The 16,788-nt window shown below is 35.3% G+C and overlaps 2 protein-coding genes across 5 annotated transcripts in view; one reads left to right on the plus strand and one right to left on the minus strand.

The window, feature by feature from the left end:
• LSM5 (LSM5 homolog, U6 small nuclear RNA and mRNA degradation associated) overlaps positions 1–16,788 on the minus strand; it is a 756,742-nt gene that overhangs the window by 318,141 nt on the left and 421,813 nt on the right. The window lies entirely within an intron of this gene.
• Positions 1–16,788, plus strand: part of BBS9 (Bardet-Biedl syndrome 9) — a 308,542-nt gene that overhangs the window by 138,109 nt on the left and 153,645 nt on the right. For all 4 annotated transcript variants that reach the window (XM_050915804.1, XM_050915803.1, XM_050915806.1 and 1 more), the window contains one exon: positions 356–538. In XM_050915804.1, coding sequence (XP_050771761.1) covers positions 356–538 — 183 coding nt within the window. The remainder of the gene's footprint in view (positions 1–355; positions 539–16,788) is intronic.

Consider the following 16,788-nt stretch of genomic DNA (forward strand, 5'->3'; position numbering starts at 1 on the left):
ATTAGTGTCTTGTGTGGTATAAATCTGAAAGTTACTTTGTTACCATGTATTATGTGATATGATAGGGATCCATTTCAGGAATGCCTTAAGAATATGCTCTAAACAGAATCCTTTCTACACTGATTGTACTAGATAGATTAATCCTGTTGCCATATGGACTTGAAATTGCCTTGGGTATGCAAAAGAAAAATCTAGATAAATGATAACTCATTTAATACTCTGTGGTTTGTGTTTATGGAAAACAGAATTCCTCAGGATCTTCTAAAGGAAAACAAGAGTGTGCCAAAGGTAATTTCAGTGTTGAGTGTTCATGGATGGTAAAATCATACTTAACAGACGTTTGTAATTTTTGCAGGTAATAGCTCTAGCAGATGCAGCAGAAGAAAATCAAGCCAACATGTTCCAGGCATTCACAAAGTTGAAAAGTGCCACCCATCTGGTGATTATGCTGATTAGTCTGTGGCAGAAGCTCAGCACTGATCAAGTTGCTATTCTGGAAGCTACGTTTTTGCCATTAGCGGAAGATACGCAAGAGCTGGTAAGAATCTGTAAGAGCTGCTGGACAAATGCTCATTGACAGAGCTTTAAGCGCTTAAATTCACGTATTTCCCCATGTACTTTGTTGAAGACTGTCCTTTGGAGTGATTTAGTAGCCTTAGTAAGTAGGTGTTTGATGCAAACTACATTGATTTCACAGGAAAGTGGGAAAGTAGGAGTAGATTATAGAATGTTTCATTAGAAGATATGGGTGATACCCAGTAACTTCTGCTTAATCCTTCCTTATCAAGCCAAGTTAGGAGTGTCTCACATAAGTTTATCTGGTTTTAGCTTCTGTCCCCTTGTTAGCACAAACAGAATAGCCCCAATTTTTTGAAGAATCTAATAAAAATGCTACATAATATACATACATGTGTACTCACATGCACACATACCAATAGAACTATAAAATATAGACATGTACACGCAGTAATACGGTGTATTTAATCTATTGAGCATTTGCCATACTTTTTCTTCAGTGTTTGCATGTTGGTTTATATAATGGCTGAAAGTTATACAAAGAAAACACTGTGAATAGATAATGTACTTGTATTCTCCAAACCACGCTCTAGATAGTCCTGCATTGTGTAGATATCTTGCAAATTCTGCTCTGATTTAGTGACTATGTGAGATTGCGTGCAAAATTTGGAGAATGGTCTGTAAAGAAAGATAAAGCTGTATTCTATCCTTGCCTAAGGTCCCCAGCTAAACGCTGCTTTAGTTGAATTAAGGAATGTTCTAAACTTAAAACAACTAGAGTCAATCTCCAGTTAGTTTCAAGTCCAGCCTTCTTACTGGGTTCTAGAATAAAGTACTTAAAGATAGCATGCCACAGTTAGAAGAGAAATAAACTCTGACATTAACATGTCTCAACAGTCTTTTAGGTATCTGAACTATAAAGTATATTGCATAATCTTTCACAAGTGACTGCTATAGAATAAAAAATAAGAATTATCTAAGTATGCATTAATTTTAGTTTTCATTCTCTGCACAGGATTTTTGCAATGTACAGTGAATCCAGATTTTGGTACATACTGGAATACTTAGAATGGTTTGTGGCCATTTAGGAAGCTTGTGCTGGGTTCCAAGTGAATCTAGGATCATCTGCAATTTCTGCCTGGGGAGGGGAGGGAAGTATTTTGGCATTTTACATGATATTGACCCATAGCAGGCAAAGCAAAACAGTTTTGTTGGGATTTGTTTTGGATTTTGTCCTCATTTAAACTTGAAAAATCAAGCTGCACAACTGAGTATGCAGTCCCATGAATGGAATTGAAAGACAATTCATATGAATCTCATAAAAGCCCAAACAACCATTTTTTGCATGACTCACTTTTATTTTGCCATCAGGAATTGCATTGCTTTGACACGTTTTGATAAAACATGTTGTGTATCCTATAACACAGGATATCACTTCAGTATATATCTCGATGTGGTTTTGATATAGTAGTTAACAATATTCCATGTTACAGCTGTAAGACCTCACATAAATATCGTAAAGATGTACATCCTGCAGAGCAGCCAGGATGAAAAATGTAAACCAACAATAACTGGAGGTGGAAATGGAACTGAAACCTTTACAAAATACTGAAATACGTGCCATATTGAAGTTGTTATGGTACCACAGAAATCTGAATGTAATTTAAGGAGAAGTTTAGGCCGGGAAGGGGGAAATCTTCTGACATACCAATGATATTTACAGACAGAAGCTCCTAGCTAGCGTTCAGGTTTCCTTGCAAGCAGTTGAGTGGAACGCTGGTGAAAGAAAGTACTCTGAAGAATTTTTATTTACTCTTAAAACAATTCTGCACAAGGGTTTGTTGTATTTTTATTTGGAGGGAATGTGTTAGAAGACAGTTTGGATGCAGTCTACATCTCCGGAACATTTTCTGCCTTGTGAGCATTAAATTATGGAAGTGTTTTTTTAAATAAAATGGAAATGTTTAGAATATACTGTTACCGTAAAAAGAAATGCTTCTCTGACCGTAACATCAACATTATTCTCATACATGCCATTCTATTTAGAACAGATTGCATCTTGTTTTCTAGACCTGGCAATCACTTCAGTTAGATATTTAGCAAATACAAAAGTGGTGTTTTGTGTTGCTGTTGTCACCAATTTTTTCTCAGACTGCTAAATGGTTTCTGTTGCTGCAAACTTTTGTCTAGGAAATGTAAAATTTGGTTTTTCTTGTCTACAAAGATATAGCAGAAGTAATACTGCAAACTTGCATGTTTTCTGGGAGTAACAGATACTTGGCATCATATTTTATTTCCAGCAGTAAACTTCTAACTAGCACCTAAATAGTATTGCTTATTGCTTTGATTAAACTAAAAGGATTGCTCTTGTTTAGTATTGGAAGTACAAGGACATTCCCCTTTTTCAGTGATTCTTTCATGAATTCTGCACAGTGTGAGAAGTATAACACCAGAAATTGAATGAGATCTCTCATGTCTCTGCTTTTGACTAGTGGGGTAAATGAGCTAATCCTTCTGCTAAAGAAACCGTTGAGAAAGTGGTGCTAAAACTGAATAAAAGTTTCTTATTCTCCTGGAAGTTAGGTGCAGTTTTGTCCAATGTACTTTGTTACTGTGGGACTAAAATGAAACCCATATTCAAAATATAGAAGTATATATTGTCAATATTTCAGAGCATAGTGTTACAGCTCCATGCAAACTATACTTTAAAATGTATACTGGTTTTGAGTCCTACGTTTTGCTATTTGTTGGAATATATGGTAGAAAACTATTTTAGAGTGCTTTTGGAGACGAAAGAATCCATGATTGCCATAATAATACTAATGATGTATCAGAGATTTTATTATGCAATTCATTTTGTTTCAGGAGAGTTGGTGACTGTTCTGCAAGACTAGTGTATTTGTTATTAGCTTATAACAGGGAGTAACAACAATTTGAAGTACTATCAAGTCTGAAAAATGAAAAAAGCAAGGAACATTTTAAGGAGTGTTTTTTAGTGATTATACTTTACCAGGTTGAGTTATCTGGATGGAAGAAGATATTTTAAAAATGCTGAGTTTGTGATAAAGCATATGTTTACAATAGGAAATAATTTGGGGAAAGGAGGGAATTGGTCCAGGCTAATTGAAAGGGTTCAAAGGGTTCATGCTACACAGGATAGTTTTGATATAATGGTTGTGTGGCATCTGCATTGACTGATGGCTCATATGTCTGATCAGTAAGCTATTAATGCTTTCTTTGTTTAAGATATTACAAAGGGGAAAAAATGTCTGTCAGTACTAATATTCTAACTTTAGGACTGATGGAGGGCCCTCGATGGTATAGCCATCAATAATAACTTTACTGAAGAATAAATACTTTCATAGTTCTCATGATGTTACCAAATAATGACATACGGGTGCTTCATTGCTCAGAATCATCCCTTTCTTGTTATAGTCACATTTGTGATACTATAGTTAATAGCAACAGCTATAAACTGGCATCGAGGAAGTACATTTTCATCTCCTTTTATTTATGTTTGGAATTGTACCAACCAAGTAAATGTCTGTATTCGATCTTAATTTCTTATTGAAGTTGTAATTTGGAAGAAAAAAATGCCTGAGGGTGAAATGCATATTTTTAAGTGACTCTATGACGTAGTGTAACTTAAGTTAGTGACTCTAAATTTACTACTTTACAGTGTTGATTAGATAAAGTAGAAAAATATACTTTAAGGCAATGATTAAAAAGAGATGGTGTCAGAAGAAAATCATGAAGTGCCTAGTAAGAGTCATAGGAGTTAGTATCAATAGTGTCTGTGCTTTCTGTAAGAAGATGATCTGAATGTAAATCACCAGAAAAAGAAAAGATTAGTCATTTGGGAAAGACTAGATAGCCTGCTAGGTTTTATGCATGGTAGCAGATGGGTTTTACTGTAGAGTTTGAGTAACGCAGAAAATACCCTTTTGTGGCAAGAATCCTTTACTGAGTGAAAGTTCTCAAGATTAAAGATAAAGTTATTTCTGTAATTCCAAGAGACTTAATTCTGTTAAGACTGACAGTAGCCAACTTCTTGAATTTTTCCATTAACCTTTAGTACTTTTGAAGCTTTGAGCTAATAATTACATCTTCAGTGAGAGTAATTTTTATGAGCCCTGATTCTTAGAATTTATTGGAAATTGTCACTTTTCACTAATTATTGTAATTAGTTAGAGTATAATCCAACCTAGGTCTTAATCACAGTAAAATACATCTGGAATTATTTTTTTGTCTCTTATATTTTCTATACTCTGCTTGTTGTTTTAACCACTTTTTAAATGCAAAGCTCCGAATGTGTAACAGACTGAAATATTTTAAAATAGACTGAAATATTTTATATTTTATTGTTTGCCATGGGCCAGTACAAATTATCTTTTGGTATTTTGTAAATACCTTTTAAATTTCTTAAAAATAGAAAAAACCCCAAACCCAACAAACCAACAAAAAACCCAAAACCACCACAAGGCAGTGGGCAGTGACAACTGGTAACTTGGAATCAGTTTTCCATACAGTTGTATTCTTTATTTCTGTGAACAGACAAGTTTATAGCAGATACATTATCCCCGCCCCCCCCCCCCCCCTTCTTCTTTCTAGAAAGATGATGGATAATACAGCTGAAAATAGGTAGTTTTAGAGGGAGAAGCACATGAAATTTGTTGCCTTTCTTCCAGCTGGGAAAAATACATTAAATGATGTTGACTATCTTTTTTCAAAAATCAAAACTAATAAGCAAGTCCCCCTCCTGTTTGAATCAAGGCCGTGCAACAGAACCATTCAGAAAGACTACTCTAGGACAGTCAAGCACTTAAGTCCAGTAGAAGTGGAAAAAAAAAAGCTAGTGGGTTTTAAACCTTTAGTCACCAAAACAAAAGGAAGGAGCTTTAAGCTTTTCATGGTAAAAACCATAATTTTTCAGTAAAAAAGGTCAGCCTCAGCCTGAAGTTTAGTTTTGGTTCAGGGCAACATAAGATTGTCAAGTGAGGGAAAGATGAAGGTGAAGGAATGAGATTCCCACTCCTCCTTTGGCAGGGAAGTTCCAGTATGAGGGAGAGAGGTTAAAAATGGAGTAGTAGTGCCTGGATCCTGTCAATGTCCTTTGCTCAGGCACGTATATGTGACCCAGCTGGAGAATAAGAGAAGTAAGAGTATGGCTCAGGTACCAGCCTTCTTTGATTTTATGTTTTGATATGGAAGTTAAACTCTTTTGCTCAGCGCTCTGCCTGCTAGCCTGCTTTCAAGAGGACCAGAGTACACCAGAGACAACTAGAGTAGGTGGAGAGAAGGACATGTGGTTGTAAAGCCACTAAGTTACTGCAAATTGATGTGTAACCATTTCTACTTTACTTTTATTTGTGATCCCTTAAAAGCAGGGTTTCAAACTGATTGATTACTTGTCAATTTTATAATGTCTAGAAACAAAAGATCAAATGTTTGTGGTAAGTAATTTGGGGGAAAGAGGGAATTTGAAGAGCAAGGTAGTAGTCTCACCACTACTTTAAGCGCTATCACAGTTTCTTTAAATGTTTGTGAATCATTCTCTTCCTGCAGTTAATTTTATTTACTGAGAAGACAGTGGGTTATGGCAAACATAGCAAGTTGGAGGCAAGTTACACCACTATCTAGTGATCTTCATTTGTAGCTGAATTCATGTGATTCTTCACAGTGAATTCTGTGGGTAGAACAGAAAAGTGCCAATATTTTGTTAGTCTGAGAAAGAAAGGCTTAGTGTGGTCCATTTAGACCTTTTGTGTATTAATGAAAATCTATAATATATCTTTATCTGATGCTTCCCACTTCAAGGGACTAGCAGAAGAAGCTATGCCCAATTATACTTTCAAATTTTTTTGTTATTTACAGTTTTTGCGGTGGCTGGTAAGAAGGGGACATAAGATTTTTGGTTTTTTAAAAGGCTCACTTCTGGTGGTTGGTAATAGTACTGCTTTTCAAAAAAGAAAGCTTTCTCTTTTTCCTCCAGATGGCATAAAATTAGTTTAAAAAAAATTATGCAGAAACAGGTTTTGATGTGCATTATGAATTGTATAAATTCTAAGGACAGAAAGAATCATTGTACTCTTGTCTTGTTTAATTGTATTCCCTGGAACTTGTATCAAGCTCAGAACAAGCATTCAGCCTTGGTATAAACCTTACGCTAGCGGAGAATCTGACATATCTGTTGGTTAGATGTATTTTAAAAAAAAGTTTTGAGAATTAATTTTGTATTTAACTTGAGCTATCATCTTATTTATTCTGCCAGTATTAGAGATACTGAGGTTAATCTTCAGTGGGCTGTCTCTGTTGTGAGCAGAAGCCTACTCAAGGATCTTATTTTTTGGTGTGAATTAGTCAAGGCAGAACTGTGTTCTGCTGTGATTAGTTTGCCTCCAGCTTATATTGCCTCCTTTAAAACTAACTTGGATATCCTAGAAAGTATTGCAGTTGTCCCAAGAGACTTACCCTTTGTTTGACAGATTAAATAAGCTGCTGTTATCAGACATCTTTCTCTATGTAGTATTGTGATGGAGACCTCTAAACTTTCTCTTTGTTAGGGTAGTGTAATCTGTCTAGTTCAGGTACAAAGAGAAGCTAAAATATTTCAGTGTAGTAGTAATTACTGAATATGAACTGCATACCAGGAGTTCAGATCAGTTGTCATCTAAACTGCTTAATGACAAGAGTGATGCATTACAGTGATTATGGCAATGTTGTTCACCAAAAGGTCTTAACGCTCAATATACATAATCAGTGACTCTTTCTTTTGGGTTGTTTCTTTTAAAGAAGCTGATTGTCAGTGAAGAATTCCATTGATATTGTGTCCTGATTGAAAGATCTGCAGACTCTTGCTAGGTATTGAAAAGTATTGTACTAGTGTTTTAGAAATACAATGTGATCTATGATTGATTGTAAAGTTCCGCTGGCATTACTTATATACTGAAAAAACTTATGAGTTTCAGCATCATTAGTGTATGGCCTTTATATTACATAATAGGACAGGGTCTATAGACTGAAAAGTTGCATATTTACTGTTGGGCTTATTTTCTGATTCTCACATCAGTTCAAAGCTATGATACTTTTATTCTAAATACTGTAATGCTATGTTAGTATCTGATTAAAAAAAGCCGACCATATATCATGGCATTTTCTGAGAAAATAAGATAGAGATACTCCCAATAATTTTATGAAGCTCGCTGTTTATATTGAACATATGACTTAATGATATGCAGCTAAATTCATCATTTCCCACAGATCTGACAGTCAGAAATGTTTCTGAGAGGGTATATCAAGATCTAATCACCAAACCATCCAATCTTTGTTCTTGGGAGGGTGGGGCAGAACCAGTTGTGGTGTTATTGCTTTTGGTTCTGAAGTTGTTGATGGTTGTTCTTGGTTCTAAATTGCAATTGTAATGTAGCATTTTTTGGTCATTATTAGATAACCTATAGCTATTGTTCACACATTGTGTTGCTGTATCATCTGTCTACTGGAATTTACAAAGATATAGCTAGGTAGAGTGAGAAGATGTCATGTGAATCTTTCGTCTTATTAAAAGATCCCAGAAAAAAACTCACTGGCTCTTTTACCATCATTTTCAGAATAGCCATTTTTTCAGATGGAAGTTTTTCCTTTTAGTTAATGGTAAGATGCTTTGTCTTAATTCCTAGATTAAGAATGATATACCAGTATTGTCTCATATCTGCACAGGGGGTGATAGATTCACTTTATATTAGGACAGTCCAGTTCAAATTAAAGGAACATAAAGATTGCATAATTTATTTCCGCCATCTTCTCCTGGCTTTTTCAATGGAGTGAGAGATTGATATAGCCAAAATATGGTTTTGATACCTCCAGACGTAAAACAGGTCGTAAGACAAGGCTATACAAACAATGGAGGAGTTAATGATCCTTTGCCCAAGCTACTGTCTCAAGCAAAAAAACAATAATTCTAGCATAAGCTTGAGAATTGGCTATCCAAGTAAACATGCAAGTCTAGTTTGCCACTATCCTCATTGTCCTCACCTGTGCATTTTGGGAGAATAGAAATTCCACAATTTGAAGCAGCAGAGCTGAGTTTAAAGTTAGTGGTGAGTAGATCTAAAGTACTGTGAGAATTTAAATAGGAAACAAACTTTTTGTCAAGCTGTGTTTTTTTCAGAGCTAAAATATTTGAGTGGGTGTGGTTCCGTATTTCACAGCTTTTGGAAACACAAACTCATTTGTCAGGCTTTCATAGCATCTTAAATTGGTAACCTAATAAAGGATATTGTAGTAGTAAGAGAATAAAAGTTCCTATCCAAGTGTATCACTGATATGAAAATAAAATATGGACTGAGATGCAGTGAGATGTCTCAAGAAGCTTTTTTTAGCGTATGTTTTCTCTACTTTTTTCTCCAGACTAAGTATAACGTCTGATTCCTCTTCCCTGTATCAAAAATTATCTTGCTGAATCTCATTGAAGTTATAGACCTCATGTATGATAGACCTACTGTTGGATTTATAGCATTCTTCAGCAAGATGCATGACTCCTGATGTGTTTCCATGCTGCAGACAGCTTTGACAGTATCCGCAAAACCCAAACAGCACCTCAGTTTTCCTAGCTAACTGGTGGAAAGTTCTTGAGGAAAAGAAAGATGAAGTGTTAGATGATTTCAGTGCTAAAAAGCAAAACAACAGACCTCTGAAGCTGGCAACAAAGAAGCCAAACCACTCCATTCATGTAGTGCCTACAAGAGTTTCTTTTACCATTTCCCAGAAAGGGATCAATGGTTGTAAGAAGTCAAGTTAAAAAGAAAATTAAGATGACAAAAACCCCCTCAAAATTTCAGGATTCAGGAATGGCTTCTACAGAAACCTATGATGTGTGTGAACTGTCACGATTCCAGACAGGATGTATTTGTATTACAACAAACAAGCATTACTAGAGGAGTAACTGTACAATTAGATAGTTAGAATTTATCTGTTGAAAAACATGCCCTCTTCTCTGCCTTTCACCCACTCTGCCTTAAAGATCTTCATCATTTTCACTATTGTCCAGAAATAAAATAATAAAAAAACAGGTGTTAGGACACACTCTGTATTGCTCCGATTTTGAGATAAGAGACAATTTGAAAGAGGAGTTGGGCAATATAGAAACATTACTTGTCAAGAAGAAAACTACTGATCTAATTCTAGTCTATTTCTGACCTAATTCTAACCTAATTTTGAAAGTCTTTCTGTGCCAATGAAGAACATCCAATCCTAAAGGATGTAGCCCATGTGGAAATTTGGCTACAATACTCAGAGATTAATTAAATTTTAATGGAAGAGGTAATAAACTCACCATCTATAGTCATCCTGATATATCATGTTTTGGTGAAGCATGCACTTTCCTGAGAGCAAATTACTAAACCCAAAAGTATGGAAGAGTTAGGCAGCTGTAGAAATATTATGACTATGATCCCCACCTGGAGGAGTTCTGCTTTCTTACAGGTGATACACTCTCTAATTGTGTTATCAGTTGTTTCATTAATACACGAAACCCTACAACTGGTAATAATCGTAATTTGTTTCTGTGAGCAGGACTTTCTTCGGAATTGGACTTGAAAAAGATATTAAAATCTTGAATGATAGAGGTCATCATCATGATGGAATGTGGCTTTCAGAACCTTTGTTTAGTGTAATGCTCAATTTGCTAGATTCCTGAAACACCCGCCGCTTTAATGCTACTCTTCTACATTATGATTTTTCCAGAAGATCCTTGGTAAAATACTGGTTTAGGAGCACCATTCCTAAAAGACAAATACTGCATATTCTATAAGATAGTTTTAAAAACACTGTTTTGATTTGTAAGCCATATGCATTTTCAGCTTTCCTTCCATACCTGAAGACATTACAGAAGGAGGTTTTGGCAAATCTTGATTTAAAGTTAAATGTCCATAGAATAGAATCCCCCAAAAACTATTAGTCTTATATTTAGTGCAGAAGTGTTCAGTGGTTGGTGAAATGTGCTTCAGAGGACAAAAATACTGCAGAAAGAATACACGTTTAAATGGCAAGTGTACTTTTCAGGAAAGAATCTGTCATATAGATTTCTCTCAGGTGAAGCTGCCGTAGGATATCAACATATGTTTACCAAGCAGGACTCAAAAGGAGAAGTCTTGTAGAGAGTTGTTTATGCTGCTGGAGTTTCTATTAAATAAATATTTCTACATTTAACAGATAAAGTTGCTGTTTCTATTGTCACTGGCAATTACAGAACAGCTCTGCAGAAATGACAAGTGTATCTGTGACAGACTTTTTAAAAAAAACTTATTCACAAAGGATTTTTTCTAAAGCTGATATTTGCAATCTACTACCTCAAAATGTGAGATATTAATATTTGAATTAGATGCTCTGAAGGAGCTTGAAAATAGTTGCTAGCATGAATAGTTATTGTTAAACAGCTCTGCACAGATCTGTTTTGCTATACTCAGACTAGTTCAATAAATACTGTAAAGAGGTCTCATACAGTTTCCTGTATAAGTCTTGATTCATTTCTGTACTCTTCTATTTGTTGTTGTTCATAGACTCTTTAGTCTTTTATACCTTAAAAATCTGTTGTATCAGGATCCCTACAGAGCTTGATTGTTCAGGAGATGACATATTGCGGTCAGAGATATCAAGATGTTACCTTGCACTTCCCTGGGTTTTGCATTTGTCTTTTTTTCCTTGTGTTTTTAGTAAATTATAATTTGTTTGGAGTAGGTAAGTATGCTAAGTCCAAATCCTTAATAAGATTTAAATGTCTATAATGTAGCTCTTGACAACAGGTTAAGACTTCAGAGTACTGTCTCACAAATAAGGATGTTTTTCTGCCTAAAATTCTTTCCTTGAATTAAAATGAAATTGATTCATCTACTGTTTCGAACTATTCTTCTAGAACTATGTGTCTTATTAATTTTCTTCATTTTAGTTGTTCTGTCTCTTACCTTGTCTTTGTTGTTCAGCTATATCCTCACTTTGATATTGCTTTCATCAGTCTGCAAATTCCCGTTAGAATTATTTTAAATGCCAATAGAAATAAAAATCAGATCAGTTAATATTATGGATGTTATACATAATACTTGATTTAAAGGAAGATATAATTAGAGAGAGCAGGATTAGTATAAGAATTTCAGTTGGTGCTTTTTCTATTGTGTGCTCACTACAAACGTCCCTCTTAGGCACTTAATAGATTTGGAATGTATTTAAGCTTGAGTCATTTGTCTGGATTTTCATCAGACTTGAATTGTACTAGTCTGTAGAATTTTACCATTTCCCTGCTTTTTAGGTATTCCAGTGGTAGGTTTTTGTTATATTATGTGGAGGGTTTTGTTGTTTGGTTGGTTGGGTTTTGGGGTTTTTTGTTGTTGTTTGTTTGTTGGTTGTTTTTTGTGTTTTTTGTTGGTGTTTTTTTTTTTTACAAAAGTGAGTTGTAGAAGATTCTAGAATAATCTGTAACTGGTGTTTTTAATGCACTATGTTGAAGAAAACTGTTTTTATATTGTTACAAGGATAATTCTTCAACCAAGTCATGTACATCTTAAAAAATACACTGTCTCTTGAGACTGTTCAAAGTTTAATACATTAAGACTTCAGTAATATTTTACTGCATTTTTTTCTGAGTGCTATATAGGTATAGAGTCTATTTGCTTGGCTTTTTCTTTCATTTTATTCAGACTCTGTTCAAAAGGTCTCCTAAATGCCTTATCAATTCATTTTTAGCAGTAATTTTTCAGGGACACTCACAAGGAAAGTTTGTCAGCTCCATTTCTGGCAGAACAGGCAAATGTTGCATGCCATCTTCATGGCTGCTGTGGCTGTTATCTCCTGTTTGAGACAAACAGGTCAGTTAGAAACACAGAATATGCTTGAAGAATGTGGGTTAGGGTGACTGGTAGCACAGTGAAATCCTTCCCAATGGTCTGTGCCTGTGTTGGAGACTACCAGTTCAGTAGCCCTGGATTAGTGGATTACCAGTTTGTATGTGTAACAATAAGATAATTTTTTTAATCACTGTAAAAGCAGAGTGTTGAGAGACACATGGCTAGTGTTTCTTGTGAATTAGCATATACAATGCTTTCAGATATAGAAACCTCTTCTTTGGTGGTTTGCATAAGGATAAATGCCAAGGTTGTCATTCAGTAAGGTGAGCTTCCAAGTATTCTAGCATTTTTGAGAGCTGATGAAATCATTATTGTGACTAAAATCAAGAAATAAGATATAGTCAGACAAATTCCTGAGTTAACAGCTGTAAGAATTCCCATAATTTGGCTTGCACCAATTTTGCATAGTTTTTGCAGTATGTTCCACATTGCATTTGAATTCTTTCAGAACTGTCTTGGCTATCACTCCAGGATAAATTGCTTCATAGGCAGCTTGAAAAATGGCTGTTGCCTTAGGAATAATATTAATAACGATAAAGGCTTTCAAAGGCTTTTTAAGAGAGACTTCTTCAGATACAGAATCAAATATCTGTCTGGCTGATGAACAGAACTTAGGAACAATCTTGTTCAAGTTTGACTGATGTGCTATTAGAATGATTTACTTACACCAAAGACAAATAATATTAATTTGTAGCGCTCTAACTAAATTTTCCACAATCCCTAGAGTTCTGTTAATTCTATAAACCAGTTGTTCTCAAACTTACCTCCCAACAGTCACTTCCCCCCCGCCTTCCCGTGTTGTCCACCCCATCCTTTCCCTGAAATGTCCTCAGCCCTCAATATTTCTGAGCTCTTACAGGAGCCACTTCTGTCTGCTCACATCTCCAGGTCTGCTCCCTATAGAACACTCTTTCCCCACCCAGAAACCCTGTCCAGGTTACCTCCAGGCTGGAGAAACTGTGCCCTAAGTAGTACTATCATTTATTTTAATCTAATGTTCTCACGAAGATGATGCAGTTTCCTGTCTAAGACATCTTATGTGAAGGGTTTTGAATGAATTTTATTGTGCTTTAAACTTAAGAAGAGACTTATCAGCAAGCACCACTGTGTACAGATTTCTGTAGGCATCTATGACTTATTTCCCTTGTTTTGCTGTTACCTGCATAAAACATTTTGTTACATTTTTTAATAGAGGCTTTTTTGTTGCTTAAAAATTCCAGTAACCATAGTTAGTGTTTGAGTGAAATTAAGTCTTCTCATCTCATATTTTATAAACTAAATTAGAAATAGAAGCTTTCTGTGGGCAAAGTGACTTGTTTCTTGAGCAGCAATGAAGTCATGTAGCTTATAAGATTGCCTCCAAACATCTTAAGCTTATTTAGAGAGGGTTCTATCAGAGAATTATTAACATCTTTTGCAAAGTACAGAAGACCTGTAATCCTACTGACATGAACTGTCTATCTGTGACTATCTACCTTTCAATAAGCTCTGAGAAATATTTTTATGTCTTTCAATTTACTTTAACACGATCTCCTATATGTTCTCTGATTATTTGGACAATAAACCAAATTGTTATCCTGCATTGATGTAGCTTACTGGGCAATTTTATGCAAAAAAAAAAAAATCGTAGCATGGCAGGTTGAGGTGTTCTAGATGCAGTGCAGCAGATGTTGTTATTAGGATGGAGTTCAGCTGATTGCAGTGATTGCTTAGAGCTACTTTTTTACCTCTAGATTCTGGTCCTGAATAGGAGTCAATATTCTTGCAGTTTAGGGATATGCACAATATCATGCGAAATATCGTAACTGTGGATTGAAGTAGCTATTTTAATTCTACTTTTTCTTGCTTTTGTGGGTCTTGTGAAATGTTGAAGATTTTTTCTCTGATGATCACAAGCCACTTTATCTGACTTGCTAAAAGGAACTGGCAGATTTAATTGAAGCAAAACTAAATGGCTTAATGGAGAAACAGCTATGAAAACATCCAAGCATTTTAGAATAATACTGTCATAGTGGGCTTTTATCATTAGCACTCATTTGCTGAGAAGTTGCTGCTCTTCTGCGTTACTTAGTATAAGAACGGAATTGGTTCTGAAGGTCTTTGTTGTTAGACTTTTGGGCAAACACTTCTGCTTGAAGCTCTTCAACCAGAGTCAAAGGCATGGCAAAGATTTCAGTAACTTCCAGTCCTGTCTATGTATTTGGTGTAAGCATACTTAGGAACCAACTTTCTATGGTTCTCTAAGCATTTCCCTATCAAAAAATCTTGTAGCATTTAGAACAATGTTTCTTTCCTTTGCAGACTAAATCGTTAACTAATTGACTTTGTATCTTTTCAAACCTTGTAGGTATAATCTCCAAGCTAAATAATGTCTTTTATGGGGCTGGCATTTACACGTTTACTTTGTCTTTTGTTTTGCTTTCATATAACATGGATGTTTCCATCAGTTTGAGTGGTGCTATAGTTAATTCTACTGACCTATTACATACTTTTCTTATATTAAGCATCACAAAGTGAACTAGGATTTACATTCAAAGAGAACCCTTTGCTCATCTCTTAAATCCAGAGAAGAAAAACATTGGAAGACAAATAGCTTGGTAAAATTGAGTTTCCATGGTTATCTATATTAAAATAGAGGAAAAGTCATTGGGGTCATGTGGTTAAAATTATGAATATAAATGATATTTTTACTTGTATTATGATGCAATGTAATGAACTAGTTAAAGTTTCAAACTTCACAAAAAACCCCACCTGTTCAGTTTCCATGCTTTGGTCTACATGTGTCTTGAGCATTTTGTGTTCAGAGCCTTTGTAGGATTTAAGCTCTGGTGCATTATGTGAATTTTATGACAATTGCAGAGTACTAAAGGAAAGGAAATGCTGTGTCATAAAATCTGAGCATTCATTCTCAACACATCCCAAGGCTCCTTTCTGTCTCTCAGTTGCATCTTTTCTTTACTTATGTGTGTATATTCTTTTTAAAGCCTGAGAACTATCTGAAAGTGAATCTACATATTTACATCTATTACAGGTCTTTCTTACAGGACAAAATCTGGCTCACAAAGATTGCTCTAGCAAAAGTCTTTTGTAAATATACATACTCAATGTGATGATAATTTTTAACTTTTTAGAGTAGGGTTTTAAGAAAAAGTACTTATCAGGCTGTTTCTATAAAGCTACATAGCTGTATGACTAGTCCCTTTAATCTGGTCCAGGTAAAACTTGATGAATGTTAGTGGTGTCATAATTTCAGAAGGCTTGATAATATTTTTTAAAAACTTGACCTAGGTTTTCTCCACCCTTTATATGTTTAAGATAGTCCTGCAGGCTATCCTTGCAAACGATAGATTTGACTGCCCACTGTTTCTCAGTGATTAGTCAAATCAATCTATCTATAGAGTTCATCAGTTAGACGAGGCTTGACTGTCTAGATGTCTGTTCACCATTAGCTAAATCAGTGGTTTGTGTGTCAAAACCTTCAATGTCTCAGAACAAATTTTAGTAAAGTCTAATATTAAATAATATGGAGAAAGGTAGACTTTCAGTTTATTCATTATCTGCTTAAGTACAGCTTAAAATTTGGTAAAACGTGTTCAAGATTTTCAGTTAAAAAGCAACAAATACTTTTATTTTTCATAGAAACTGCACGTGGTAAAACTTATGGGTAAAATGTCCTAATTTGCTTTCTTGTTCAAATTGATGTGACAGAATGTGCTGTATTATCATCTCCTTGTGTCTCTCTCATATTTACATCATCTTGTCTGTGTTGGAAGCAGTTCGCCCCTGTTCTGAGGGGAAACATAAGGCAAAGCCACTGTATCCGCCAGAAATTCCAGCGTGGTGTTTGCAGCAGGAGCTGTTAGATTCTCAGTGTTTTCCAAGAAACTGGACTTGGTACTTCTATTTTTGTATGTGTTTGCAATGGAAACCAACCGCTGTAAACTCGTGTGCCATGCAGCTAGATAGGGTTTTGACTGGACCTCAGTAGGAGCAACTTAGCTTAGCCAGTACTTCCTCTTTTACTTCATTAACTTTCAGTGATTTATGAATGATGCTATTGGTGGAGTCAAGGGGAATCTAAAAACTTCAGAAAATGCTTGTGGACAGTTATACAGTATAAATCTGTTAAGAATCTAAACTATATGAGTAAACCTATCAAATCTGACAACAGTTAGGCCCTGTCTCATGCTTCTCCCTATATATGTATGTCCTACGCATCTTAGCAACAATATTGAAATCCTTCTCTCAGATCCTGCCCCTATGTATCTCTAGTTGACCTTGTCTGTTGACCAGCTAAACTCTTGGGGAGTGGAGTTTTGCAGCCAAGCGGCAGGCTATGGTGCTGTGCCTTCTAACAGGGCCTGCCCTCAAACTTCGC

This window comes from Gymnogyps californianus, chromosome 2, assembly GCF_018139145.2.
Source record: "Gymnogyps californianus isolate 813 chromosome 2, ASM1813914v2, whole genome shotgun sequence".
Taxonomy (NCBI): Eukaryota; Metazoa; Chordata; class Aves; order Accipitriformes; family Cathartidae; genus Gymnogyps; species Gymnogyps californianus.